General features: G+C 39.7%; 1 protein-coding gene across 9 annotated transcripts in view; it reads right to left on the reverse strand.

Moving 5' to 3' along the window:
• Nucleotides 1–27,623, reverse strand: part of PLCH1 (phospholipase C eta 1) — a 246,046-nt gene that overhangs the window by 33,386 nt on the left and 185,037 nt on the right. For all 9 annotated transcript variants that reach the window (XM_037736464.1, XM_017522917.2, XM_037736468.1 and 6 more), the window contains 3 exons: nt 22,688–22,808; nt 18,279–18,450; nt 2,215–2,322 (listed from right to left, as the gene is read on the reverse strand). In XM_037736464.1, the coding sequence (XP_037592392.1) occupies nt 2,215–2,322; nt 18,279–18,450; nt 22,688–22,808 (401 nt within the window). The remainder of the gene's footprint in view (nt 1–2,214; nt 2,323–18,278; nt 18,451–22,687; nt 22,809–27,623) is intronic.

Raw genomic sequence — 27,623 nt, forward strand, 5'->3', positions numbered from 1 at the left:
ACTATAAATGGTCTGATTACAAGATAACAAACACTTCAGCTTTCTAAACACAGCATTGCCTTTTCTCAGAAGAGCTCAAAAATAGCAAAAACCACTTTGAAATGCTAAAGCAAAAACTTCTACAAAATATTTATCCAATGTTGATTTATTTCTTTCCTCTGCCAAAATATAACAAAGAGACACCTGTAAACCTTTACAGTTAAGGTGCTCTACTTTCACTTAGGGCCTAACCAAAGAATCTAAATGAAAGATACTATCTAACTCCATAGAATCATGTTCTAAACCATCTTCTGATGTGAGTTTCTAGAAATCAACTACTCTTAGTAAAGAAAAGAGGAATCCAGTTGGATGCTTCACAGGTGAAATTATTTATTTGTTCCCATAAGACTCTAGCTAACTATTTTTTGCAAAATTACATATATTGAATGTAGGAAGTTGGAGGGCTCACAGGCAACAGAAGAAAAATGAAGTAGCTGAGTGAATGACAGATCTACATTATGGCTGGCAACCAAGAGATCTAGAAAACAAAATGCAAAATGATAAAAATTAGAGACAAAAATCTGGTATATAAAGGAATGCTGAAAAACAACAACAACAAAAAGCACTAAATTGGCCGGGCACGGCGGCTCATGCCTGTAATCCCAGCACTTTGGGAGGCTGAAGTGGGTGGATCACCGGAGGTCAGGAGTTCATGATCAGCCTGACCAACATGGAGAAACTCCATCTCTACTAAAGATACAAAATTAACCTGGGTGGCACATGCCTGTAATCCCAGCTACTCAAGGAGGCTAAGGCAGGAGAATCACTTGAACCCAGGAGGCAGAGGTTGCAGTGAGCCAAGATCACGCCATTGCACTCCAGCCAGGGCAACAAGAGTGAAACTCCATCTCAAAACAAAACAAAACAAAGCTAAATTAACCATAATCATAAATAATTGATTATAAAAATAAATACCTAGAAGAGAAGAAAGCAACCATTTAAAATATTAACTGTATAATTACATAACATAGTATTCAATCATATAAATCTATTTAGATTTTCTGTAACCATAGTCCTATTAATTAATGGTATTTAATTTTGCTAACGTAAACTATTAAAAGGCAAGAGAATAATACAGATTGTAATTTTTCCTTTCCATTTCAAGTTGAATATTCTCCATTTAGCCCATTTAAAGGGCATTAAAGCCAAGAAAGAAGTGTCTACTGAGACTTCAGCTGTCATTAAGCTCTTCTCCCCTTTGAAAATAATGCCAGCTCATTTTCACAACTACAAGAAAGGCATCACAGAATTACCTGGAAGAGTGAACTGTTGTTAACAATGTCATAACTGAATTCAGGGCAATGGTGTAAATCACAAGAATTTATACCAAATTTCTCTGTTTTTTTTTTTTCAGAGGGCAGAATCATAGTCCTGATATCTAGAAGACTAACCATTTTATGTAGAAATAAAATTCTATATCAAACTATCATGAGCATGTGCTACTCTCAGGTTGCTGTGTGATTTGAGCAGTCACATGAGTTATAGAAAGGAACAGTGAGGCATCTTTTTAAGTCTTACATTTCCCTCAGGTTTGTATTTCCCTTGGATCACCTAGCTAAATGATGCTTTCCTACAAAGGAGGCTCCTTCATCTAGAAAAGGGGGCTGACATACCAAACAAGTAACTATTCTATGCCACTTTATTGAAGACTTGGCAAATTAAAGATTTAGCCAAGAGTTCCATGTCTGGAAGGGCCTGGAAATCCCTCTGGTTCAAGGTACATTTTCTTAGAGAGGGGATGGGCATCCCAGGGAAGCAGGCACACATGCAGATAGGGTTCCTCCAGTCAGCTTTGACAGGGAGCATGGTGGGGCTGCTAGCATGAGGTGGGGAAGGCAATGCTAAAGTAAAGTAGCTTTTATTATCAAAGACAGTAACATTTCCAACCACAATTTGATTTTTGAATTTGTAATAAAAAATTTATCCCTGGAGAGAGGGTTGTATGAATTAATCACTAAAATTCCTTCCAACCCTCAGACACAAGAATCCTTGACTCATCATTCATTCAACAAACACTCAACTGTCTCTGTGCCAGCAAACAAAGTAATTTTCAATGAATATCCTTTCTACACCACAGCCACAATAATTATGAGGCTTCCAACACAGCAGCACTTGGAGTTCCATTTTAATACAGCATATCAAAGATTAAAAAATATGGTCATGCTTGCAACTTACATAATGGAGCTTGAATTTGCACTCGTCTTCAATTTCATCTGCACTGTCCTCATCGGAAACTTCCCCTTCCTCTGCATCATCCCCAAGGTGATAAGGCAACTTCTTACCCTGAAATGGAACAAAACATCCCATTTAAAAATGAGAATAAATTCACAATAGCCAAAAGTAGAAGTAACCCAAGTATCCATTGACGGATGAAAGGATAAACAAAATATATATGTACCTACTGTGGAATCTTAGCCTTTAAGAAGAAATTCTTATACATATTACAAAATGAACGAACCTTGAAGGCATTACGCTAATTGAAATAAGCTAGACATAAAAGCAAGTGTATTGCATGATTCCATTTAGATCAAATTCATATAGTCGAATTCATAGAGACAGAAAGTAGAATGGTAATGGCCAAGGGCTGAAGGTAGGTGGGTTGTTGCTGAATAGGTATAGTTTCAGTTTTACAAGATAAAGAGTTTTGGAGATTGGTTGCACACAATGTGAATGTATTTAATACTATTGAACACACTTAAAAACAGTTTACCATATACACTTAAAGATGGTTAAGATGTTAGGTAGATTGTAGGTCACGGGTATTTTACTACAATTAAAAATCATTTCTGAAAAGTAAAAAATGAAAATAAAATGTGCTATATTTGGCTAATCATTACACTGAGTAGAAAGCAGAGAGTGTGAATTAGCGGCAAAATAAGGGAAAGTAGAGACTTTCAAAAAAGGAAGTCTCATTACTTTCAATTAAATATAATTAATTAGAGATACTATAGTTAAAAAACTCAAACCAAGCTTCTATTCAAGAATAGATGATTTGGAACCTGGAGCCAGGCCCAGTGGCCCACACTTGTAATCACAGTACTTTGGGAGCCTGAGATGGGAGGATCACTTGACTGTAGGATTTCAAGACCAGTCTGGGCCACAAAATAAGACTCTGTATCTACAAAAAATAAAAATATTTGTTGGGCATGGTAGCATGTGCCTATGATCCCAGCTACATGGGAGACTGAGGCAGAAGGATGACTGGAGTCCAGAAGGTTGAGGCTGCAGTGAGTCATGTTTGTACCACTGCACTCCAGCCTAGTGACAAAGTGAAGCCCCCACAAAAAACAGATGACTTGGCTGTGCATGATGGCCTAGTGCCCCTAGTACCTATAATCCCAACACCCTGGGAGGCCGAGGCAGGAGGATTGCTTGAGGCTAGGAGTTTAACAACAGCCTGGGCAAGACAGTAAAACTCCATCTCTATTTTTACTAAAAATTAAAAAAAGAATAGATGACTCATCACAACAACTACCACTCCATCCCATTATGTACAACTGCTGTGGTGTGAATGTTGGTATCCCCCAAAATTCATGTATTAGAGCTAATACCTTTTATGACAGTATTAAGAGGCGAGGCATTTGGGAAGCGACTAAGTCATGAGGGCTCCAACAAGCTCCCTTGCCCCTTCTGTCATGTGAGGACAAATAGTAGGTACTATCTATGAGAAACAGGCCCTCATCAGACACCAAAATCTGCCATCACCTTAATCTTGGACTTCCCAGCATCCAGATCCATGAGCAATGAATTCTGTTGTTGATAAGTTGCCCAGTCTAAGGTGGTTTTGTTATAGCAGCCCAAAGGTACTAAGACAACAACAAGCATGCTAATGTCCCTCAGAGCAGCTTATTCACCTAAGCAGGTTACATGTGTCTTTAATACTAAGGCCCCACTTTGCATTTAGCAAGCCCCTCTTTCACAGACAAGGCAGGGAGACTCCTGCTCAGCTTGAGCTCCTCTCCCAGGACCAGGCCACTCTTGACTTACTCAAACACACACTTTAAAACTCAGGAGCTTTTTCATAGGGAACATTCTTCTAAGATAGTAAGACAATCAAGTTATAGAATTAGACATACAATATTATCTCAGTGATTTTTTAAAAATAGCAAAAAAGTCTAAAAATAAATATGGTCAATTGTTAAGGGTAATTATCTCTTTGTAATAGTACTATGAGTGAAATTTATATTCTCCTTTCCTGCATTTCCCAAATCATATTCAAAAACAGTAAATGTAAACTAAAAAGAGCAGCAGGGCGTAAGGCCCAGGGGCCTGAGAAAGGCTTCTAGGGCAGCTATCTGTATCACTAAGGCTTCTTCCTTGCAAGCAGAAAGGAATATTTATTACCAAAATATTGAATTGCTTCCAGAATCAGAGGGTGGGAGCTGGGGCAGAACCAGGTTCTGAGGCCAAGAGGCCAAGCCATTGCAGTAGGCAGCCTCTATAATAGTACCAATGTCTCCTGTCTCAGTATTCATGCCCTTCTGCAATCCACTCCCTTTGAGCATGGCCTGGACCTAGTGCCCGACTTCTAATAAACTGAGTACAGCAAAAGTGATCGAAGGTCACTTCTAAGATCAGGTTATAGAAACACTATACCTTCTTGCTTGCTTGTTTCCCCAAACTTCTCTCCTTTCCTAGAGCGATCTCTTTTTCTCTCTCTCTCTCTGTCTCCCTGTGCCTCTCTCTCTCTCTTTCACACACACACACACACACACACACACACACTGGTGTTAAGCTGTGCCATGAGAGACCCACATGGCAGGGAAGTGAGAGAGGCCTCAGTAGCCAACAGCCTGAAAGAAACTGAAATGTGCCAATAACAAGCACTAAAGTAATCTTGGAAGCAAAGCTTCCCTGAGTCCAGCCGTGAGATGACTACAGCCCCAGAGGACACCTTAATTACAGCCTCAAGAGAGATGGTGAGCAGAGGTCCCAGCTAAACCATACCCAGGTTCCTGACCTACAGGGACTATGGGATATTCAATATTTGTTTTAAGCTGCCAAATTTTGGGGTAATTTGCTATGCAGCAATAGATACCTAGCATAATCACCTACCAAAATCATAAGGCAGAACAAATCTACTGAAGATACCATTTCCAGCACAACCAAGCACAGAGACAGTGGCTTTCACGCCATCATCCACATAATAGACATCAGGAACTACTTCCAGAAGTGCTGCCTGTGGGCCCTAAAGGTAGCTGCCAACATGTCCACCCCACTCCCTCCACCCATGAGGACGGGTTCAACTTGGTCCCACTTTACTACTGTAGTTTCTGCTTCAATGTCTGGGACAGGTTCACTTGATTGGTGGCTTCTAGATGAGGTATCCACACCCTAGCTCTAAGAAAGGCTGTAAAAGCAAATTTTGAGCTTTTCTAAGGGGATCCCTTAAAACACACGGATGGAGACTTCCTTAAACACGGAAGGATGTTGACATCCCTGACAGTCAAAGTAAGGATAAACTTCTAAATATCATCCCAAGCTGATCTCTAAACTCAAGCTTCAGTGACTTTTAGTATTCCTGCTCTCCACACCACTTTTACCCCTTTCAGAATTCTGGATACCATCCTTATCCACTTCCTCTCTCCACAGGGCTACCAGCTTAGTCAGATGTTCGGAAAAATGTCTTTCCCAGTTTTCCTGCACCCTCCTTGATACACAAAGCTCTTGACCTTGGATCCTTAGCACTAGTGACAGTTTCAAAGCTGGATAAATCATGTACATAATGAAAATAAAATCCATATTAAGAAACCAAACAATTGAAATTTGGGTAAATATTTTCTTCAACCTACAGAAGGGCATTTGTAAGATTAAAAAGTTGGGGTCGGCCGGGTGCAGTGCCTCATGCCTATAATCCCAGCACTCTGGGAGGCCAAGGTGGGTGGATCACCTGAGGTCAGGAATTTAAGACTAGCCTGGGCAACATGGTGAAACCCCATCTCTACTAAAACCACAAAAAATTAGCTGGGTGTGGTGGTGGGTGCCTGTAATCCCAGCTACTTGGGAGGCTGAGGTAGGAGAATTGCTTGAACTTGGGAGGTAGAGGCTGCAGTGAGCCAAGACTGTGCCACTGCTCTCCAGCCTGAGTGACAGTGAGACCTCATCTCAAAAATTAAAAAAAAAAAGTAAAGAAAAAAAATGTTGGGGCCAGGCACAGTGGCTAATGACAGTAATCCCAGCATTTTGGGAGGCTGAGGCAGGTGGATCACCTGAAGTCAGGAGTTTGAGACCAACCTGGCCAACATGGTGAAACACTGTCTGTACTAAAAATACAAAAATTAGCCAGGTATGGTGGCAAGCGCCTGCAATCCCAGCTATTCAGGAAGCTGAGGCAGGAGAATCACTTGAACCTGGAAAGCAGAGGTTGCAGTGAGCTGAAGTTGCACCACTGCATTCCAGCCTGGGTAACAGAGCGAGACTCCGTCTCCCCCGACCAAAAAAAAAAAAAAAAAAAATTGAGATCTAATTTATTTATCATTAATAACAAGGCACCTCAGAATCAAGATATTTATTTCTGTATATTATTTTAGGTCCTGTTGATACAGAAAGCACCTAAAAATGAGTTAATTTTTCTATTTTTCTTTATTTTAGGAACATTTGTAGAGTAGTTATAATATGGCAACACCAGAAATAAGGTACTGAATTAAGAGGTGACCAGACATACTCAGAAACAAGATATCAAGACATCAACTTTCTTTGTTTATTCAGAATCAGCTTTGTTTCGGGCACCATGGCAGAAGGCAAGATGAAACTGTACACAAGACATTTAAAATGTAGTGATAGCAATTCCCTCTTTTGAAACAGTATAAAAACCAATATATTTTTTAAATGTTCAACAGAATAAAAATAAATATGAAAAAGAATGAAAAGAATAATAATCCTCAACTGACACACATCACTGTGATACCACTGGTTGGAAGGGAAGTGTAATTGATGAGCAGATGGTGCTGAGCAGCTAAAGATGCAGAACTAAGCTTCAGTTCCCCTTCATCTGAGGGTGGCAACAGGTGAGGGAACAAAGAAAAAAGCTGCTTTTCAGAGTATTCATAAGACACCTTAATTTACAGTCCTTTAAAAATCGAATTAAAAGACCTTGCATTATCAGAGCCATATTTTTGGCCAGATTTTTCCAGGCTGGTAAATATTTTATCCAGGTAGATAGGAAGAAAAACAATGCCATGAAACACTGTTTTTCAAGGCCTCTTTTCAATGGTGTCACTCCAAAGAAAAATTATAAAATAGATTTAGATGGCACTTTATATAGCTTAACCAATTTAACTGTGGTCCAATGTTGATGTAAACGAAGAATGGCCCGGGGGTCTTTCAGAGGTCCCTTTCTGATCTACATAGATTTCATGCAGAAGTTACACTCTAGAATTAATTTGTCTATGGTATATGGAAATATTGCTAGAGACTGGACTGGAAGCATGGTCACCTCTCAGCTTCAAGACATCTGGCTGCACAGCCCCAGGAGAATGGAAACAACTCTGTGATTCACATCTGTAAAAGCAGGAACCTTGGGCCACACAGCTAAAGTTATTTCAGCAAAAAGGGTCTATGGAAAATTACTATTTATTTTTTTCATAGACAACATTTTATTTACAGGCATACCTTAGAATTATTATGAGTGTGGTTTCAGATCATGTCAATAAAATGAATACCACAATAAAGAGAGATCCACAGATATTTTGGTCTCCCAGTGAATAAAAAAGTTACAATTATGCTATATGGTAGCCTACTAAATATGCAATAGTATTATGTCTAAAAAAAAGTACATCCAGTAATTTAAAAATATTTAATGCTATAAAATGCTAATGATCATCTGAACCTTTAGCAAACTGTCATCATTTTGCTGGCAGAGGGTCTTGTTTCGACGTTGATGGCTGCTGACTGATCAGGGTGGTGGTTGCTGAAGGGTGGGTGGCTGTGGCAATTTCCATTTTTTGTTTTTTTGAGACAGAGTTTTGGTCTTGTTGCCCAGGCTGGGCTACAATGCCATGACCTTGGCTCACTGCAACCTCCGCACCCGCCCGCCCCGAGTTCAAGCAATTCTCCTGCCTCAGCCTCCCAAGCAACTGGTATTACAGGCTAATTTGTATTTTTTAAAAACAGAGACAAGGTTCCTCCATATTGGTCAGGCTGGTGCTGAACTCCTGACCTCAAGTGATCCCCCCACCTTGGCCTCCCAAAGTGCTGGGATTACAGGCATGAGCCACCTCACCTGGCTGGTAATTTCTCAAATAGTACATCAATTAAGTTTGCTGCACTGATTGACTCTTCCTTTCACAAAAGATTTCTCAGTGGCATGTGATGCTGTTTAACAGCATTTTACCCACAGCAGAACTTCTCCCAAAATTGGAGTCAAAGTCCTTGCCATTGCTTTATCAGCTAAGTTTTTGTACACCTCAAGAACCCACTTTCTTTGCTTATTCATAATGAGTAATTCCTCATCTGTTCAAGTTTGATCATGACATTGCAGCAATTCAGTCACATCTTCAGGCTCCACTTCTAATTCTAGTTCTCTTGTTATTTCTGACACAAGTACAGTTATTTTCTCTACTGAGTCTTGAACCCCTCAAAGTCATCCATCAGAGTTGGAATCATCTTCTTCTAAACTCCTGCTAGTAATAATCTGTTGACCTCCTTTAAAAAATTGCAGATGTTCTTAATGGCATTTAGAATGGTGAATCCTTTTCAGAATGTTTTCAATTTAGTTTCCTCAGGCTTTTCAAAGGAATCACTATTTATGGCAGTTACAGGCTTACAAAGTATATTTCTTAAACAATAAGACTTGAAAGTCAAAATTATAGATAGAACAATGAGCTACAGAATAAATGTTGTATAGCAGGCATGAAAACAACATTAATCTACTTATACATCTCATTAGAGTCCTTGGGTGACCAGGTGCATTGTCAATGAGCAGTAAGATTTTGAAAGGAATCCTTTTTTCCTGAGCCGTAAGTCTCAACAGTGGGCTTAAAACATTCAGTAAACTATGCTGTAAAAATATGTGCTGTCATCCAGCCTTTGTTATTCAATTTATATAGTGCAGGCAGAGTAGATTTAGCATAATTCTAAAGGGCCCTAGGGAATGAAAAATGAGCACTGGCTTCAACTTAAAGTCATTAGCTGCATTAGCCCATAACAAGAGAATCAGCCTGTTCTTTGAAGCTCTGAAGCCAGACATTGACTCCTCTCCAGCTATTAAAGATGCCCAAATGGCATCTTCTCCCAATATAAGGATATTTTGTTTACATTGAAAATCTGTTGTTTAGGCTGGGCACAATGGCTCACGCCTGTAATCCCAGCACTTTGGGAGGCTAAGGCAGGCAGATCATCTGAGGCCAGGTGTTTGAGACCAGCCTGGTCAACATGGTGAAACCCATCTCTACTAAAAAATACAAAAATTAGCCAGGCATGGTGGTGTGTGCCTGTAATCCCAGCTACTCAGGAAGCTGAGGCAGGAGAATCACTTGAAGCCAGGAGGTAGAGGTTGTAGTGAGCCGAGAGTACACCACTGCACTCCAACCTGGGTGACAGAGTGATACTCCATCTCCAAAAACAAAAAGGAATCTGTTGTTTAGCGTAGCCAACTTGATCAATTGTCTTAGCTAGATCTTCTAGATCCCTTGCTGCAGCTTCTCCACCAGCACTTGCTGCTTTACCTTGCACTTTTATGTTATGGAGATGGAGTCTTGCCTTAAACCTCATACACCAAACTCTGTTAAGTCCAAACTTCTCTTCTGCTGCTTCCTCACCTCTCTCAGTCTTCACAGAATTGAAAAGAGTTAAGGCCGTACTCTGGGTTGGGTTTTGGCATAAGGGAATATTGTAACTGGTTTGATCATCTGTCCAGACCACTTGAACTTTCTATCAGCAATAAGGCTATTTTGCTTTCCTATCATTTGTTCACTGAAGGAGCACTTTTAATTTTCTTTAGGAAGTTTTCTTTTGCATACACAAACTGGCTAACTCCTTGGTACAAGAGGCCTAGCTTTCAGCCTGTCTTGTCTTTTAACATGCCTTTCTCATTAAGCTTAAACATTTCTAGTTTTTGATTGAAAATGAGAGACACGTGGAGATGCCAGAGGAAAATGGCAGCTAGGAGTCAGGACTAACTTGTAGCCCCCAGTTGGACAATGGAACAGCGTGTAGAGACTTACACCGTGAATTTGTGCTACAAGAACTACTGCAGAAACATACCAGGAAAACCAAAAGAGTTCACAGACCCTTTGAAGGAAGCGAATTTCTGCTCCAAGCTCTGTGAGACAGTCGAAAAACTGTGAGTGTCCAAAGTGTGACAGAGGAAAGTCCGTCCCTGAACACATATCCTCACTGGGACACCTGAGAATCTAGATCATGGGTGATATGGTTTTGCTGTGTCCCCACCCAAATCTCACCTTGAATTGTAATCCCCATTATACCCATGTGACTAGGGAGAGATCTGGTGGGAGGTGATTGGACTATGGGGGCAGATACCCCATGCTGTTCTTGTGATAATGAGTGAGTTCTCAAGAGATCTGGTGGCTTTATAAAGGGCTCTTCCCGATTCACTGCTTACTCTTCTCTCCCCTGCCATCTTATGAAGAAGGTGCCTGCTTCCTCTTTGCCTTCTGCTATGATTGTAAGTTTCATGAAGCCTCCTAGCCATGCTTCCTTCTAAGCCTGAGAAACAGTGAGTCAATTAAACCTCTTTCCTTTATAATTACCCAGTCTCGGGTATTTCTTTATAGCAGTATGAAAATGAACTAATACAGTAAATTGGTACTGCAGAGAGTAGGGTACTGCTATAAAAATACTTGAAAATGTGGAATTTACTTTGGTACTAGGTAACAAGCAGAGGTTGGAACAGTTTGGAAGGTTCAGAAGATAGGAAGACGTGGGAAAGTTTGGAGCTTCCTAGAGACTTGTTGAATGGTTTGGACCAAAATGCTGATAGTGATGTGAACAATGCAGTCCAGGATGAGGTGGTATCAGATGGAGATGAGGAACTTTTTGGAAACCAGAGCAAAGGTCAATCTTGCTATGCTTTAGTAAAGAGACTGGTGGTATTTTGCCCCTGCCCTAAAGAGCTGTGAATCTTTGAACTTGAGAGAGATGACCTGAAATTGGAACTTATGTTTAAAAGGAAAGTAGAGCATAAAAGTATGGAAAATTTGCAGCCTGATGATGCAATAGAAAAGAAAAATCCAGCAGGGCATGGTGGCTCATGCCTATTATCCCAGCACTTTGGGAGGCTGACAGAGGTAGATAACCTAAGGTTAGTAGTTAGAGACCAGCCTGACCAACATGGTGAAACCTTGTCTCTACTAAAAGTTCAAAATTAGCTGGGCATGTTAGCACATGCCTGTAATCCCAGCTATTTGGGAAGCTGAGACAGGAGAGTCACTTGAACCCAGGAAGCAGAGGTTGCAGTGAACTGAGATCACACCATTGCACTCCAGCCTGGGCAGCAAGATCAAAACTCCATCTCAAAAAAAAAAAGAAAAGAAAAAACAAAAACCCATTTTCTGAGGAAAAATTCAAGCTGACTGCAGAAATTTGCATAACTAAAAAGGAGCTGAATGTTAGTTGCAAAGACAATGGGGAAAAATATCTCCAGGACATGTCAGTGACCTCCATGGCAGCCCCTCCCATCACAGACCCAGAGGCCTAGGTGGAAAAAATGGTTTAGTGGGCCAGGCCAAGGGCCCTGCTACTGCTCCGTGCAGCCTTGGGACTTGGCACCCTGCATCCTAGCCATGGCTAAAATGGGCCAAAGTACTGCTCAGGCCATTGCTTTACAGTGTGCAGGCCCCAAGCCTTGGAAGCTTCCACATGGTGTTGGGCCTGCAGGTGCACAGAAGTCAAGAACTGAGGTTTGGAACCTGTGCCTAGATTTCAGAGGATGTAAGTAGACACCTGGATGCCCAAGCAGAAGTTTGCTGCAGGGGTGGAGCCCTTATGGAGAATCTCTGCTAGCGTAGTGTGGAAGAGAAATGTGGAGTTGGAACCCCCACACAAAATACCCACTGGACGACTATGCAGTAAAGCTGTGAAAAGAGGGCCACTGTCCAGACCCCAGAATCGTAGAGCCACTGACAGCTTACACTGTGTGTCTGGAAAGGCTGCAGACATTCAACGCCATCCTGTGAAAGCAGCTGGATTATACCCTGCAAAGCCACAGGGGAGGAGCCACCCAAGACCATAGGAGCCCACCTCTTGCATCAGCATGGCCTGGATCTAAGACACAGAATCAACGGAGATTATATTGGAGCTTTAAGATTTAATGACTTCCCTGTTGGATTCTGGACTTGCATGGAGCCTGTAGCTCCTTTATTTTAGCCGATTTCTCCCTTTTGGAATGGGAACATTTATCCAATGCCTGTACCCCCATTGTATATTGGAAGAAACTAGCTTGCTTTTGATTTTGCAGGCTCCTAGACAGAAGGGACTTGCCTTGTCTCAGATGAGACTTTGGACTTGGACTTTTGGGTTAATGCTGGAGTGAGGTAAGACTTTGGGGGATTGATGGAAAGGCATGATTGTGTTTTGAAATGTGAGAACATAGAGTTTTGGGAGCAGCCAGGGGCAGAATGATATGGTTTGGCTGTGTTCCCACCCAAATATCATCTTGAATCATAATCCTCATAATACCCACGTCTGGAGAGAGACCTGGTGGGAGGTAATTGGATCATGGGGGCAGTTTCCCCATGCTGTTCTCATGATATCATGTGAGTTCTCATGAGATCTAATCACTTTATAAGAGGCTCTTCTCCCTTCACTGTTCACTTTTCTCTCTCCTGTCACCTTGTGAAGAAGGTGCCTGCTTCCTCTTTGCCTTCTGCCATGATTGTAACTTTTATGAGGCCTCCTAGCCATGCTTCCTGTTAAGCCTGTGGAACTGTGAGTCAATTAAACCTCTTTCCTTTATAATTACTCTGTGTCAGGTATTTCTTTAAAGCAGTTTGAAAACAGACTAATAAAAGGAGAGAAGGATTTGGCCTTAGAGAGAGCTGAAATGAATGTAGAGAGCTGAGCAAAATATGAAAGTAGAAGAAGCAGGAGGAAGAGCCCTGTGGGTACTCCCTGTACCTAGGGAAATCATTTCTGACTTTGTCTCACAGGGGTCTTTGGGGAGGGCTACCAGTGGAATTGGGGAAGGACCACAGGGAGAAGGAAACTTCGAGATGAACTCTGTAATAATTACAACCAAGCATGAACGTTTATGGGCAGAATTTGGGGGCAGGGATGGGAGAAAACAGTAAATGTATATGTGAACACAGAGGCCGTGGCAGGTGTGGAGGTGTGGGGCCTAAAAGGCCTGCTTGCTCTCTCAGTGGGGAGGCTTATATCCTGGGGCAAGATCTCAGTCCTGCTCATGAGCTGCCTGGATATAAACTCAGTGCTGGTGGTGGGAATGAGACTGGCCCTGCTGGCTGAGTGGGAACTAGGTGAGGCCTGTTATTGCCAGCTTTCCCCACTTCCCTGGTAACCTGTATGATGCAGCAGAGGCAGCCATAATACTCCTGGGAACATAACTCCATTGAACTGAGTGAGTACCACACTCCCATTCTCCACAGCAGCCACAGCAAGCCTCACTTAAGGACAGTCTGAGCTTAAACATACCTAATCCTGCACCCAACTCATGGTCTTTCTCTACCCCTTGTGGTAGCTGAAGACAAAAGACATAATCCCTTGGGAGCTCTATGGCTCTGCCCATTGCCTGAGAAACCCACATATGTATTCAGGCAACCTTAGGACAAGCTTGTATCAGCTGATGCTCTCTTAAAAGTGCCACCTCCTGACTGGCGGACAACCAACCACCAGCACAACCAGCATTTGAGAAAACCAGCATGCTAAACAAAACTATAACCGAGGATCCTTACAGAGTCTACTTCACTCCCCTGCTACCTCCACCAGAGAAGGTGCTGGTATCCATGGCTGAAAGACCTGAAGAAAGATCACATAACAGGACTCTTTGCAGACATTCCTGAGTACCAGGCTGAAGCCTGGTAGCCCCGCTAGGTGGCTAGACCCAGAAGAGCAACTATATTCACTGCAGTCAGGCTCTCAGGAAGCTTCATGCCTAGGGGAAAGGAGAGAGCACCACATTAGAATACCACCCCCATGGGACAAAAGAATCTGAACGCCAGCCTTTGAATCCATATCTTCCCTCTGACATAGTCTATCCAAAATGAAAAGGAACCAGAAAAACAATTCTGGCAATATAAAGAAGCAAAATTCTTTAATTCCTCAAAAGATCACAATGGCTCACCACGAATGGATCCAAACCAAAGAAATCTCTGACTTGCCGGAAAAAGAATTCAGAAGGTTGACAATTAAGCTACTCAAGGATGCACCAGAGAAAGGTGAAAACCAATTTAAAGAAATTCAAAAGTAATATAGACTATGGATGAAAAAAGTATCCAGAGAAACAAACGGCATCAATACAAAACAATCACAATTTCTAAAAATAAAAGATACTCTTAGAGAAATGCAAAATACACTGGAAACTTTCGATAATAGAATCAAACAAGTAGAAGAAAGAACTTCAAGGCTTGAAGACAAGGCTTTTGAATTAACCCAATCTGACAAAGACAAAGAAAAAAGAATTAAAAAAAAAATGAACAAAGCCTTGAAGATGTTTGGGATTATGTTAAGTGAACAAACCTAAGAATAATTGGTGTTCCCAAGGAAGAAAATAAATCTCATAGTTTAGAAAACCTATTTGAGGGAATAATCAAGGAAAACTTCCCTAACCTTGCTAGAGATCTAGACAACCACATATAAGAAGCTCGAAGAACACCTAGAAAATTCATCACAAAAAGATCATCATCTAGACACATAGTCATCAGGTTATCTAAAGTCAAGATGAAGGAAAGAATCGTAAGAGCTGTGAGGCAAAAGCATTAGGTAATCTATAAAGAAAAACCTGTAAGACTTAAATTTAAGACCTGAATCCATATAAATTCTAAAACTTAACATCAGAAAAACCCTTCTAGACATTGGCTTAGGCAAAGATTTCACAACCAAGAACCCAAGAGCAAATGAAACAAAAACATAGATAAATAGATGGGACTTAATTAAACTAAATAGCTTCTGTACAGCAAAAGAAATAATCAGTAAACAGACAACTCACAGAGTAGGAGAGAATCTTTTGCACGCTATGTATCCGACAAAGGAGTAATATCTAGAATCTACAAGGAACTCAAATCAGCAAGAAAAAGACAAATAATACAATCAAAAAGTGGGCTAAGGACATGAATAGACAATTCTCAAAAAAAAGATATACAAATGGCCAACAAACATAATGCTCAACATCACTAATAACCAGTGAAATGCAAATCAAAACCACAATGAGATACCATCTTATTCCTGCAAGAATGGCCATAATCACAAAATCAAAAAATAATAGATGTTGGCATAGATGTAGTGAAAACAGAATACTTTTACACTGTGGGAGGGAATGGAAACTAGTACAACCATTATGGAAAACAGTGTGGAGATTCCTTAAAGAACTAAGAGTAAATATTTTCCTCTTAGTAGATAACTCTTGGGATCTCCCAAGAGGCAAAGAAGTCATTATATGAAAAAGACAGTTGTGCACACATGTTCATAGCAGCACACTTCACAATTGCAAAAATATGGAACCAGCCCAAATGCACATCAATCAACTAGTAGATAAAGAAAATGTGGTATACATATATACACCATGGGATATTACTCAGCCATTAAAAAAAGAATGAAATAATGGCATGTGCAGCAACCTATATGGAGTTAGAGATCCCTATTCTAAGTGAAATAGCTCAGGAATGGAAAACAAAAAATCACATGTTCTCACTTATAAGTGGGAGCTAAACTCTGAATACACAAAGGCACAAGAATGATATAATGGACTTTGGGGACTCGGGGTGGAAAAGTGAGAGAGGGTGAGGGATAAAAGACTGCACATTGGGTACAATGTACACTGCTCAGTTGATGAGTACACCAAAATCTCAGAAATCACCACTAAAAAACTTACCCATGTAACCAAACACTACCTGCTCCCATAAAACCTATTGAAATAATAAATAAATACATAAATACATAAAATTTTTTAAAAAGTAAGAGACGTGTGAGTTTCCTTTTACTTGAACACTTGGAGACCAGTGTAGGGTTCTCGATTGGCCTAATTGCAATAATGTTATGTCTCAGGAAACAGGGAGGACTGAGGAGTGGGAGAGAGATGGGGAATCAGGTGGTCCATGAAGCAGTCAGTATACACACAACATTTATCAATTAAGTTTGCTGTCTTATATGGGCAGGGATTGTGGCTCGACAAAACAATTACCATAGTAACATCAAAGATCACTGATCACAGATCACCATAACAGATACAATAATAATGAAAAATTACCAAAATGTGACACAGAGACACAAAGTGAACCCAAGCTTTTGGGAAAATGGTGCCGAAAGACTTGCTTGACACAGAGTTGCCACAAACCTTCAATTTGTCAACAACAAAAAAACAAAATATGCAGTGTCTGTGAAATGCAATAAAGTGAAATGCAATAAAATGAAGTTTTCTTGTATTTTATCTGAAAAGTTACATATATATAAATGTGTATGCCTGCATGATTGGAAAGTATGTGCTTAACAGATGTAATAATAAACAACTTGTCAATCTCCAAAGTGGTAAGTAGCCAGAGAAATGCTCCCTTTTTAATTAGAGATAGCTCTGATATTAAAGGAACACAGGAAATCAGTTGCCTTGTTTTTTGGTTTAAATGGGGTTGCTGCCGGTCCACAGACACAGGGAAGCTCCTTAAAGTCTAAACAACATTACTATTAGTGAATGGATCTCAGATGACCTTGAAATATTTGCAGTTGACATTGCTGCCACCCCTTCCCATGAGTGATTCTCTGCCTCTGATTCATCCCAATGCCATAAGCCCTGGGATATTCTGTGTCAAATAACTCAAAGCCCAGTTATGCAGGGGAGACTCAGTTCACATTAGATATCCATTGTAATTTCCACTGTCCAAAAGAGAAAGATTTCAATCAAATGGATTTATTCTGCATTTAACCTCCTGACTGCTGACTAAAGAACATTTAGGAAGTAGAAACATTTACAAGGCTATAAAGATGACATTTCATCTTCTAACCCAGAAATCAATTTTTACCATAAAAGTTTGCTTTAGCAAGACTTGGGCAAATTGGCCTTCACATTATTTCTCGCATATACAGAGCTTTTATTCAAAATGCCTTTATGCATACAAATGCCTAGCAACACCTTTTTGATGTATTCAGAATCTATAATTTCATTTAATTGGTAGAAAACAGGTTTTGGCCAATTCTAAGAATGAATATTTTCCATCTTTTCCATGTGCTGCCCTCCCTTAAAACCCCAGTTGAAGTTCTGCCATGAAATTACCTTGTCTCCTTGACTTTCCTACTCCTCCTACATGATATTTGTTTTTTCATATACAACTCTTTTAAGTAAAATATGATCCAGTTTGAATTTTAATACCCTATTGCTTTTCTTTACATTTTTAATCACAAAATAATGTGGCCCCCCCAAGGTGGTTTTCATACAAACACACAAAATTCACTGGAAATAAGTAAAACCACAAAGTCAGTGATCTGAAAACTCAAAGAACTGTCTTTCTGGCTATTCTTTGCATTAATAACATTTCGTGTAGTTAAGTTTCCTCCTTCAGAAAATCTGTTTATGAAATGTCATTCTGTTCACCTACTGCTCTTTCACATGTACATGAGTCCTGTGGGGCATTATGTCTGTGCCTATGTTCGTGTTTGAAGCGAGCTCTTCTCACTTGCATAACCAAGACTGATCAACCATGAAGATTTTTTTTTTTTTTTGACAAACAGTTATTGGAGCTTGAAATGGGAGAAAAAGTCTGAAAGAAATGCTTTCAGATAGGGATATAAGGAGCCTCACCTTTCCTGAACCTCACACTCCTATACATGCATTTCTCTCTAATGTGAACTATTACAGACTAAAATATCAAACATTTGGCTTATAGTATTGATGTTTTCACTTCATAAGAACAATCTCGAAATATGTGCTCAGTTAACAATAAGCTTCTTCTGAAGAAACAATTATAAATAAATTGAAATAAGGTACATACATAGATCAAGACAATCCTTCATGTGTTGATTCTAATTATTATTCTCTTTGAAACCAGTTTTTATTCTTTAAAGGAGGGCAGGCTTAGCTGATAATGAATGTTTTTTATTGCATTACTTGAGATAATTACCTTCACTAGGATTTTGCCTTTCAAACTTTGAGGGCTTGGAAGCTGCTTGCACTCCCCTGTATCAACAGATGACAGGTCCAGTTTATCTCGGAATATTCCTTTCAGGTACTGAGCAATCTTCCTTTGCTGCTGGATACTGCAGTGATTCTCGATTGACAATATAACCGGAAACCTGAGAAAAGAGCAACACATTCCAGAGGCATCAGATGCAGGCAATTCACAGGGATTTTTGGAAATGATTCAGTATTCATTGTGTTCTCACAATCCTAGTGACAGTATTTGTGATACTGCTGATGATTAAAATGCTTCTAAAATGACAAAGGTTAGAAATGCATTTTAAAAATTCCTCTGAGCAAATATACTTTGCTAAGTATAATGGCTGAACAAAATATCAGTCCACATGGGATGACTTTTCTAACATTTTGCATCAGGAAAAAACAGTAGATAAATTATGTTTCTTATAAAAGAAGAGAAAATTTTAAAAGATATGAGAAGTCTAAAAAAAGCAAACTCATATAATGTAATTTTGCCCTATTTATTCAAAAGTCTAACAACATCTAAGAGACCACTGAAGACTATTAAATGCAGTTATTGACTCTAAAATACATAATTAACCCCATCTTGAAAATTACAATTGAAAGTAAAATAACATAATAGAATTCTGTGTTTTATAGCATTCTACATCACACATTCCAAAATTACATTTATAGAATTATATAATAGTCTTTGTCAAAAAATAAAAACTAGCCAAGCATTCATTCTATACCAGCACTCAGGTTTCTGCACAGAAAATGTGAGACCCATATAAGCAATTACCTAAAGGAACTGGTGGCTAAGGTAGAAAGGAGATCAGGGTTGATTACACAATTTTACTCCGCTCTCAACCTTATTTTTTCCACAGAATAAGAAACTATTTCAAATTCAGGTTTATTAATTTCTAATTTTCTGTTACACATCTTCAAACATAATAGACAATATATTTTTTTCAGCATATACCAATATTTAAATCACCTAATATATTAATGTGCAGAAAAACTTCTTCCAGGCTTTCATGACAAGCACAAATTTTACAGTACCAGCTATGACCTCTGGACCTACATTCTCTCCTCATTAGTAAAACCTGATGCTGCGGGTCATATTACAGATGAGCTTTTGTGGCTGAGGTTGGTTTCCTTACTCAATTACAACCTGTTTGCTATTCATTTCTTTGCATAGGTTTTGTCCTAGAGTGCTAAAAGAGAGAAAAGCAACAGTAACAACAAACTGACAACGCTGAGTTGTCCTGCAGTGACATCAGGGAGTTTTAACAAGGAATTTTCACATTGTCAATTCATTTATAAAAAGCCTATTAGTGGCAGGAAGCGGTGGCTCATGCCTGTAATCCAAGCACTTTAGGAGGCCAAGGCAGGCAGATCACTTGAGGCCAGGAGTTTGAGACCAGCCTGGGCAACATAGTAAAACCCTTTCTCTACTAAAAATACAACAAGTTATGCATGGTGGCACATGCCTGTAATCCCAGCTACTCAGGAGGCTGAGGCACAAGAATCACTTGAAACTGGGAGGCAGAGATTGCGGTGAGCTGAGCTTGTGCCACTACACTCCAGCCTGGTGTCAGAGCGAGACTCTGTCCCCAAAAAGAAAAAGAAAAAGAAAAAAAAAGAAAGGGCTAGAGATGAGGCAAAACTGGAACCTGTTCAAAGATCGCGCCATTGCACTCCAGCCTGGGTAAAAAGAGCGAAACTCCGTCTCAAAAAAAAAAAAAAAAAAAAAAAAAAAAAAAAAAAAAAAAAAAACCTAATTAGTGTTTGATGATGTTTAGCGTAAAGCTGTGCGTCTCAACAGGGAATGAGGTGATTATTACCCCTACTACAGGAGACACTTGTCAATATCTAAAGACATTTTTGTTGGTCTCACTTTAGGAGTGCTACTGGCACTTAGTGAGTAGAAGCTGAGGATGCTGCTTTCCACCCTACATTGCACAAACAGCTCTCTACCCTCCTGCCCGCCAAAAATTATCCAGTGCACAATGTCAATAGTGCCAAGGTTGAGAAACCCTGATATAAAGATGCAACCAAAGTTAAGAAAGGAGAGAAAAAGGCTAAACTTTTTAAATGTACTAAACAAGCTTATTAACTGTTTTCACTGGAAGTGCTTTTCTTCTAAGGGTTCCCAAACTTGAAGTAAACTTGTTGAATCACCAGAGGATCCTCCAAGATACATAGGTGGCAGGCCTTCTCAACAGCCTACTTCATACATTGGGAGATAAAGGCAAAATTACTTCACCAGCTTGGCTAGGACTAGCAGAAATCAAGGTTTTGAAGACCCTATAGAATGCAGTATTCAAGATTCTTCCACATGGGAGACATCATCAACTAAATCTGCTATACAGCAAGTGTGTCTTATTAGAAAAGCATTTTAACCTCATGTTTAATTAATGCCAAGACCAAGTATTGGAAATTTAAAGGCCACTAACTTCTAAGAAATTAATTTTACACAATTGTAATTTTAATTTGTTTCTTTTAATTCAAAAATCCTTTCTTGAATAGCTGGTATACTGAAGGTACCTGCTAGGCAACAAAAATGAATACAAAATAATAAGACATTGCCCATATTCTCAATGAGTTCACAGTCTTACAGATGTAAAAGAAGTCAAGTAACCAATTGCAAAAGGGTGCTATATGACATGATAGATATATGTGCAAGGTGCTAAATATAGAGAAAATATGGAGTAAAAGTAGATTTAAGTAGCTTTTGGTATTAGTAAGTTGTCAGAGGGACAATACTTAAATGGTCTTGCAGGGTAAGCATGAATTAATCAGATAGACTAATGGGGAAGGGTGTTCCAGGCAAAGAGAACAACATATGTGAGAGTGGGAAGTGGGGAAAGAGCTGGGCTCAATGCGGAAGTTGAAAGACAGTCATTGAAGGAAGAAACCTAAATCTCTGTGGAATAATGGTGGAAGAAGACAGTTGAAGACAAGGGAGATGCCAGACCTTAAGGGACATGAAGACATGCCTGTGTACCGAGAGAGCTTCTGACAAGCTTTAAGACAAGAATTGAATCACCATGCTCAATTTCAGAAAGAAAACTATAGCACCAGTGTGAAGGATGAACCAAAGGGGAAATGAAAATGAACAGGAGGAATGGAGTCAAAAGGTAACTTGGAAAGTAGAATTGCCAAGAATTGGCTGAGTCTAGAATGACTCACAGTTTTTGGCTGAAGCCAGTGTGCCCCTAACTATTAATAAGAGAAAATGGAGCGAGAAGCAAGAAGAGGTTTGGCAGAATGAGATGCTCAGTTCCCCTTGGGGAGTAACCCCCATAATGGCAGGAGTCTTATCTTCTATTCACTGTTGTGGCTCCCCACACATATGGGATACTCAGATGAATATTCATGGAGGATTTTTCTTTGTTTGAGATGGAGTCTCAGTCTGCCACCCAGACTGGAGTGCAGCGGTGCAATCTCAGCTCACTGCAACCTCTGCCTCCTGGGTTCAAGAAAATCTTGTGCCTTGGCCTCCCATGTACCTGGGATTACAGATGTGTAACCACATCCAGTTAATATTTGTATTTTTTTGGTAGAGACAGAGTTTTGCCATGTTGGCCAGGCTGGTCTCAAACTCCTGGCCTCACATGATTCACCTGCCACAGCCTCCCAAACTGCTGGAGGAGCCACCATGCCCGGCCTCACTGAGGATTTTTCTACATGGGTCTAGAACTTGGGGGAAAAGTTCTGGACAGAGAGAATTTGATAAATATCTAGAAAGAAGATGTAGGACAACACCTTAGAAAACAGTAACCATTAAAGGAGTGAGGAAATAGATTGAGAGAGACCACAGGACAAAAAAAAAAAAAAAAAAAAAAAAAAAAAAAAAAAAAAAAAAAAAAAAAAAAAAAAAAAAGAAATTGAGAAGCAATGAAAGCAATGAAGCAGAGAATGACATAATAAAGCCAAAAAAGGCAAGTATTGGGATGGAAATATTCAATATTATCAAATGACAAGGAGAGGGTTAAGTGACATAAAGACTCCAGACACCGCAGTGTATAGATAAGACATCCATCATGATAAAAAACCATTAATTATGTACATAGTAACCCATGTTTCTAGATTGTATGGACACTCTACACCCTGGATTTCGAAATTTAGAGGTCACTGTTTGCAAGAACATCTTTAAGGAGGCATGTTGAGAAAGAATGGGGTAAGGAATCAATGCAGCATGAGAAAGTACACACGTGGACCCCATATTATTTGTTCACAATGTTTTACTGAGAAGGAAGGAGAAAACTAGGCTAGCAGAGAGGGCCATGTAGAGTCCAAGGAAGGGGATATGGTTTTGTAGCTATGTTACATCAGGCAATGCTCCACATGGGAGGCTACCGCTTAGCTCGGAGCTGCTGCTATACTTACTCATTCTTCACAAAGGCGTGCTTGTTGATGGTCTCCACAACATCTCTGAAGAGAATTTTTGAAGTGAGAGTGTAACCATGGTGTACTACTGGCTCTCCATCCGGGCCATCCCAACAGTCAACTGCCAAAAACAGAACTTAGTATCAACAACCCAAAGTCTCTTGTGTTTATTAATATTTCTGGAAATACCAGACACATATTATTTTAAGTCCATTATCTGAAATGATACTCATTTCAATGCTGAAAAAGACATGACACAGACACAGAAATGGGTGTTCTGGCATATTTATCAGAACAAAGAATTAAAGAATTGCATTTCCTCAAGACACAATGATTTGGTTTTGAGTGTGGTTAAAAAGATGTCATATTCTTAAACAGCTCAGAATTCACCAAAAACTCATTAGAAGTTATTTAAATCCAACGAAGTGTGCCCAAGGACAAGGAGATTTCTTAAAAGGTCATTTCTGCAATTTCACTTCTTCTTCAAGTTATGAAGTTCATTTAGAACGTCACGGTGTCCTTCTCAAATCATTAATATAGTTTTCATTATTGTTCACTTCTCACAATGTTTTCATTAGATTGATTTCCATTTCATGAATACTACAGTAGTTATAAAATAACATCAACTTCCTAAGTGCAAATCCTCAAGCCCTGCCAAGATTTATGTGAATTTCGGCAAATTGGCTTAATCAATCATTTGAAGACTTGCTTTCCCCATCTAGAAAAGGAGAGTAATACACTTACATCACAAATCTGAGTGACAATTAAGTACATGTAAAGTAGCTTGTAACACTGCATGGCACATAGTAACTACGAGTGTTATTAATACTATTAATATTGCTCTCTACCCACACAATCTCACTGGCTCTCAGCTGAGAAAGATAACAGGTTTTTCACTATCTCCCTCTGCCTTAGAATTTGCTTTCTCTCAGTTTTATATTCCACCCCCAGGCTAATTTCTCAAAACACTACTTTCACTGCATTGCTCCTTTGCTCAAAAGCCTACTTAGTGCATAGCACAGCATCCAACACATAGAAGTAAGTAGTCTGTAAATATATGCTAATGTATTAATAAATATCTTACATCATACAGTAGCTCTTGCTTGCTTAACTCCAATGCCCCTGTCTCTTGTGCTAGTGACTGGCTAGTCATTCACTAAACATGTTTCTTCCTTTATCAAAGGAACACAGCTAGACTCTAGTTCCCAGCCTTCCCTTGCAGGGGGATGTGGCCAGTGAAATGTGAGCAGAAAATATGTGCACCACTTCAGGTCTGGTTGACGGAAACCTGCTGCCTTACATAGTCATTCATCCTCTTTCCTCTTCTGCTGCGACTTTAGAAGTGGTGAAGACGGCACAGTCACAAGATGAAAAAAGCCTAAACTGCTTGAGAGATTCATCCACTAGGAACACCTATTTTGGACTTCACATAAGAAATAAACTTCAGTTGTTTCTTCAAATTTAAGAAAATTTGAAGTTTAACTGTTAAAAGGACAGTGTTGCCTTAATTACCATGCTAGCTCCTGTCTGACAGGTCAGCCCTACTTTCTGCTACACTCAATCTCACAGGCTTGTGCTTCTGGTTAGGCAAATTTTCTCACATACATTCCCACCTCCATACCTCTTTGCTTCTTTCTTTCAAAGTCAACTGACATATCCCCTTCTCATTTTGCTTATCTAAATCCTAATCAAAGCAAAACTAGAATCCCTCACAGAAACTCACTAGCCCACAGGATCTCACTCTTCCTTACAGCAGGAGGTCATCATCTCAAATACCACCAAGAAACTAGCAGTTAACAAGTAAGTGCAGCAGCTCACTGGGAAATGTGTGCCTGAATGAGATAACTGCTACTTGCTGCCAGTCATTACTAAGTTGGAATGAGAAACTTGGTTGCCAGATCTTCTGAGGAAAGTAAAATGTCTAGATTTTATTGCTGTGAATTTTCCCAATTTTTAAATACTGGCAATTAATCCATTTTTAAAACCACAATATGGGTCAAACATAAACATTTCTGCAGGCTGAATTTGGATAATACAATGCTGATTGAAAGTCTGCCTGTAAGCCGGGCATGGTGGCTCATGCCTGTAATTCCAGCACTTTGGAAAGCCAAGGCGGGCAGATCACGAGGTCAAGAGATCGAGACCATCCTGGCCAACATGGTGAAACCCTGTCTCTACTTTAAAAAATGCAAAAATTAGCTGGGTGTGGTGGCGTGCACCTGCAGTCCCAGCTACTTGGGAGGCTGAGGCAGGAGAATTGCTTGAACCCAGGAGGCAGAGATTGCAGTGAACCGAGATTGCGCCACTGCACTCCAGCCTGGCACCTGGTGACAGAACAATACTCTGTCTCAAAAAAAAAAGAAAGTCTGCCTGTAGAGTTCGAGACCAGCCTGGCCAACATGGTGAAACCCTATCTCTACTAAAAATACAAAAAATTAGCTGGGCGTGGTGGTGGGTATCTGCAATCCCAGCTACTTGGGAGACTGATGCAGGAGAATTGCTTGAACCCAGGAGACAGAGGTTGCAGTGAGTCAAGCTCATGCCACTGCACTCCATCCTGGGCAACAAGAGCAAAACTCTGTCTCAAAAAACAAAATTAGGACCACACAGTTCCGAAACACATCTGTTCTCTATTTTAGTAGCACCTTCCTTATAAGTGAGCTTTGTTTATTACCCCAGGAGATGGTATCTCTGTTTTCTTCTCAAATGTTTATAATGTTCACCATAATCATAATGTGATTGCAATGGTTAATTTTTGATGTCAGTGAGGCCTAGCTATGATGCTCAGTGATTTGGTCAAACACCAGTCTATATGTTCTGTGAAAATTTTTAAAAATATGATTAACATTTAAATCAGCAGGCTTTGGGTAAAGCAGATTATGCTCCACAATGTGAGTGGGCCTCACCCAGCCAGGTTAGGGCCTTAAGAGAAAAGACTGAGGTTTCCCTTCAAAGATAAACTCTCAACACTGCAACACAGAAACACTGCCTGAATTCCAGCCTGCTGCCCTTTGGAATCCCTATACAAACTACAACATCAAGTCTAACCTAAGTTTCCAGCCTGCTCCCAGCTCTACAGATTTCAGACTTGCCAACATCCACAGGCATGAGAGCTAATTACTTAAAAATCAACTAACGAATCTCAATCTCTTGCTTTCTCTACATATCTTATTGGTTCTGTTTCTCTGTAGAACCCCGACTAATACAACTATCTATATTAATCTACTAAACATTGGCTGCTCAAATATCCCTATAAGAAAAAAATAAAAGAAGAAAAAACATTCACGGTTGATACCACAGGAATGCTAGAAACAATGTTTAAGGATAAGATGCTGTTGAGAAAACCAAAGGTTTTGAGATACTATCTGACAGTGTCTACTGTTCCTTTGGCCTTGCAAATGAGGTCAAATGTGTCAACAACATCTCACAACAGAAGCATCATCTGTATTTTTCCATGCACTTGACAGTCTTTAATTTGTCTCCTGAAATAATCATGGGGGAAAAAAACAGATGTTTTCAAATAATATATAATTTTAACAATTTTTACCCTGTTTTGTGGTTTCATCTTGGAGAAGAAAGGACATAACAGGATTCTCCTGAACAGCTTTTCCAAAAAAATGCAAAGAAGACAAAGCAAATCCTTGCCTAAAGAATGCAAAGAAGACAAAGCAATACCTTACCTGATTTGCTTATCGTGTCCACATCAAAAATAGCTTTTAAAACTACACCAGTCATGAAAGAAGGCACTCTTTGGTTAGTATTTACAACATAAGCAGAACATGCATACTTGAGGATGGGAGGTTCTCCTAATGTTCACTTTTCATATCTAATTCCATCACTTGTCTGTGAGATGAAGATAACAACATTCCAAAATGATACTGGCATCTTAATATGTGGCATTCGTGGCCAGGTTCAAATGGCAGTGAAGTTTCCTGTAAGAGCTAATGCTGTAAATGGGAATTATAAGGTAGAAATCCTCTATCCAATTCCCCTGCGCATAAAAGAGCCAGGGTCCATTTTTCAATCAGGTTACACATTATAGACCCCCAAAAGCAAAGCAACTCTGACAAAGACTTGGCCATTCTGAAGGCCAAGTAGCTAACATGACAGCTTTTCATAATGGAGCTTAAAGACGTTCCACCCTGATAGCACTCCCAGAGATAACTGGAGAAGTTATAAACCGATTACAACAGCAATGCAACATCAGTCCCATAATGAGAATGAAAATCCCCTGGACAGAACATCCATATTTATTAAGCAACTCAGGCTGAAAATCAAGTGCATAAAAGGCCATGTAAAAATGTTATCAATTTGATTTGCTGACAAGCCCACCTCACCAAAACGACTTATTGCTCTTCCTCAAGACACTATGTACATATCCTGACTGAGGACATTACTGCAGCTGAACTAACGGGGACGGAAAACATAACATCACCGAAATAGAAGCCTGAAAGGAGAGAGAGTCTCCAGGTCACAACAGCATGAAAACACTGTACGGAATCATTCTTCTCCACCTCTCAAGGGCTATACTTGGCAAAAGCTGTTTCAGAAAAACAACTGTGGGACCTGAAATTTCAATCCTTGACCAGCTACGTTCTATAAATTAGGTTCTTTAAATTCTAACTGCAGCTGTTTAAGAAAATTACCTTCATCTGGCCACATGGCAGATAAAATGCCATACATTTTATACAGGAGTACCCCTTTATCCTCAGAAGATAAATTCTAAGGCTCCCAGTAGATGCCTGAAACTGCAGAGAACTGAATCTTATAAATACTATTGTTTTTTCCTATATATACATACCTATAATAAAGTTTAGCTATAGATTATGTCCTGTAAGAGATTAACAATAACTAATAGTAAAATAGAATAATTATCCTGCAATAAAAGTTTATGTGAATATGTTTCTCTCTCTCTCTCTCTCTCTCTCTCTCTCTC

Source organism: Cebus imitator, unplaced genomic scaffold, assembly GCF_001604975.1.
Source record: "Cebus imitator isolate Cc_AM_T3 unplaced genomic scaffold, Cebus_imitator-1.0 Scaffold25, whole genome shotgun sequence".
Taxonomy (NCBI): domain Eukaryota; kingdom Metazoa; phylum Chordata; class Mammalia; order Primates; family Cebidae; genus Cebus; species Cebus imitator.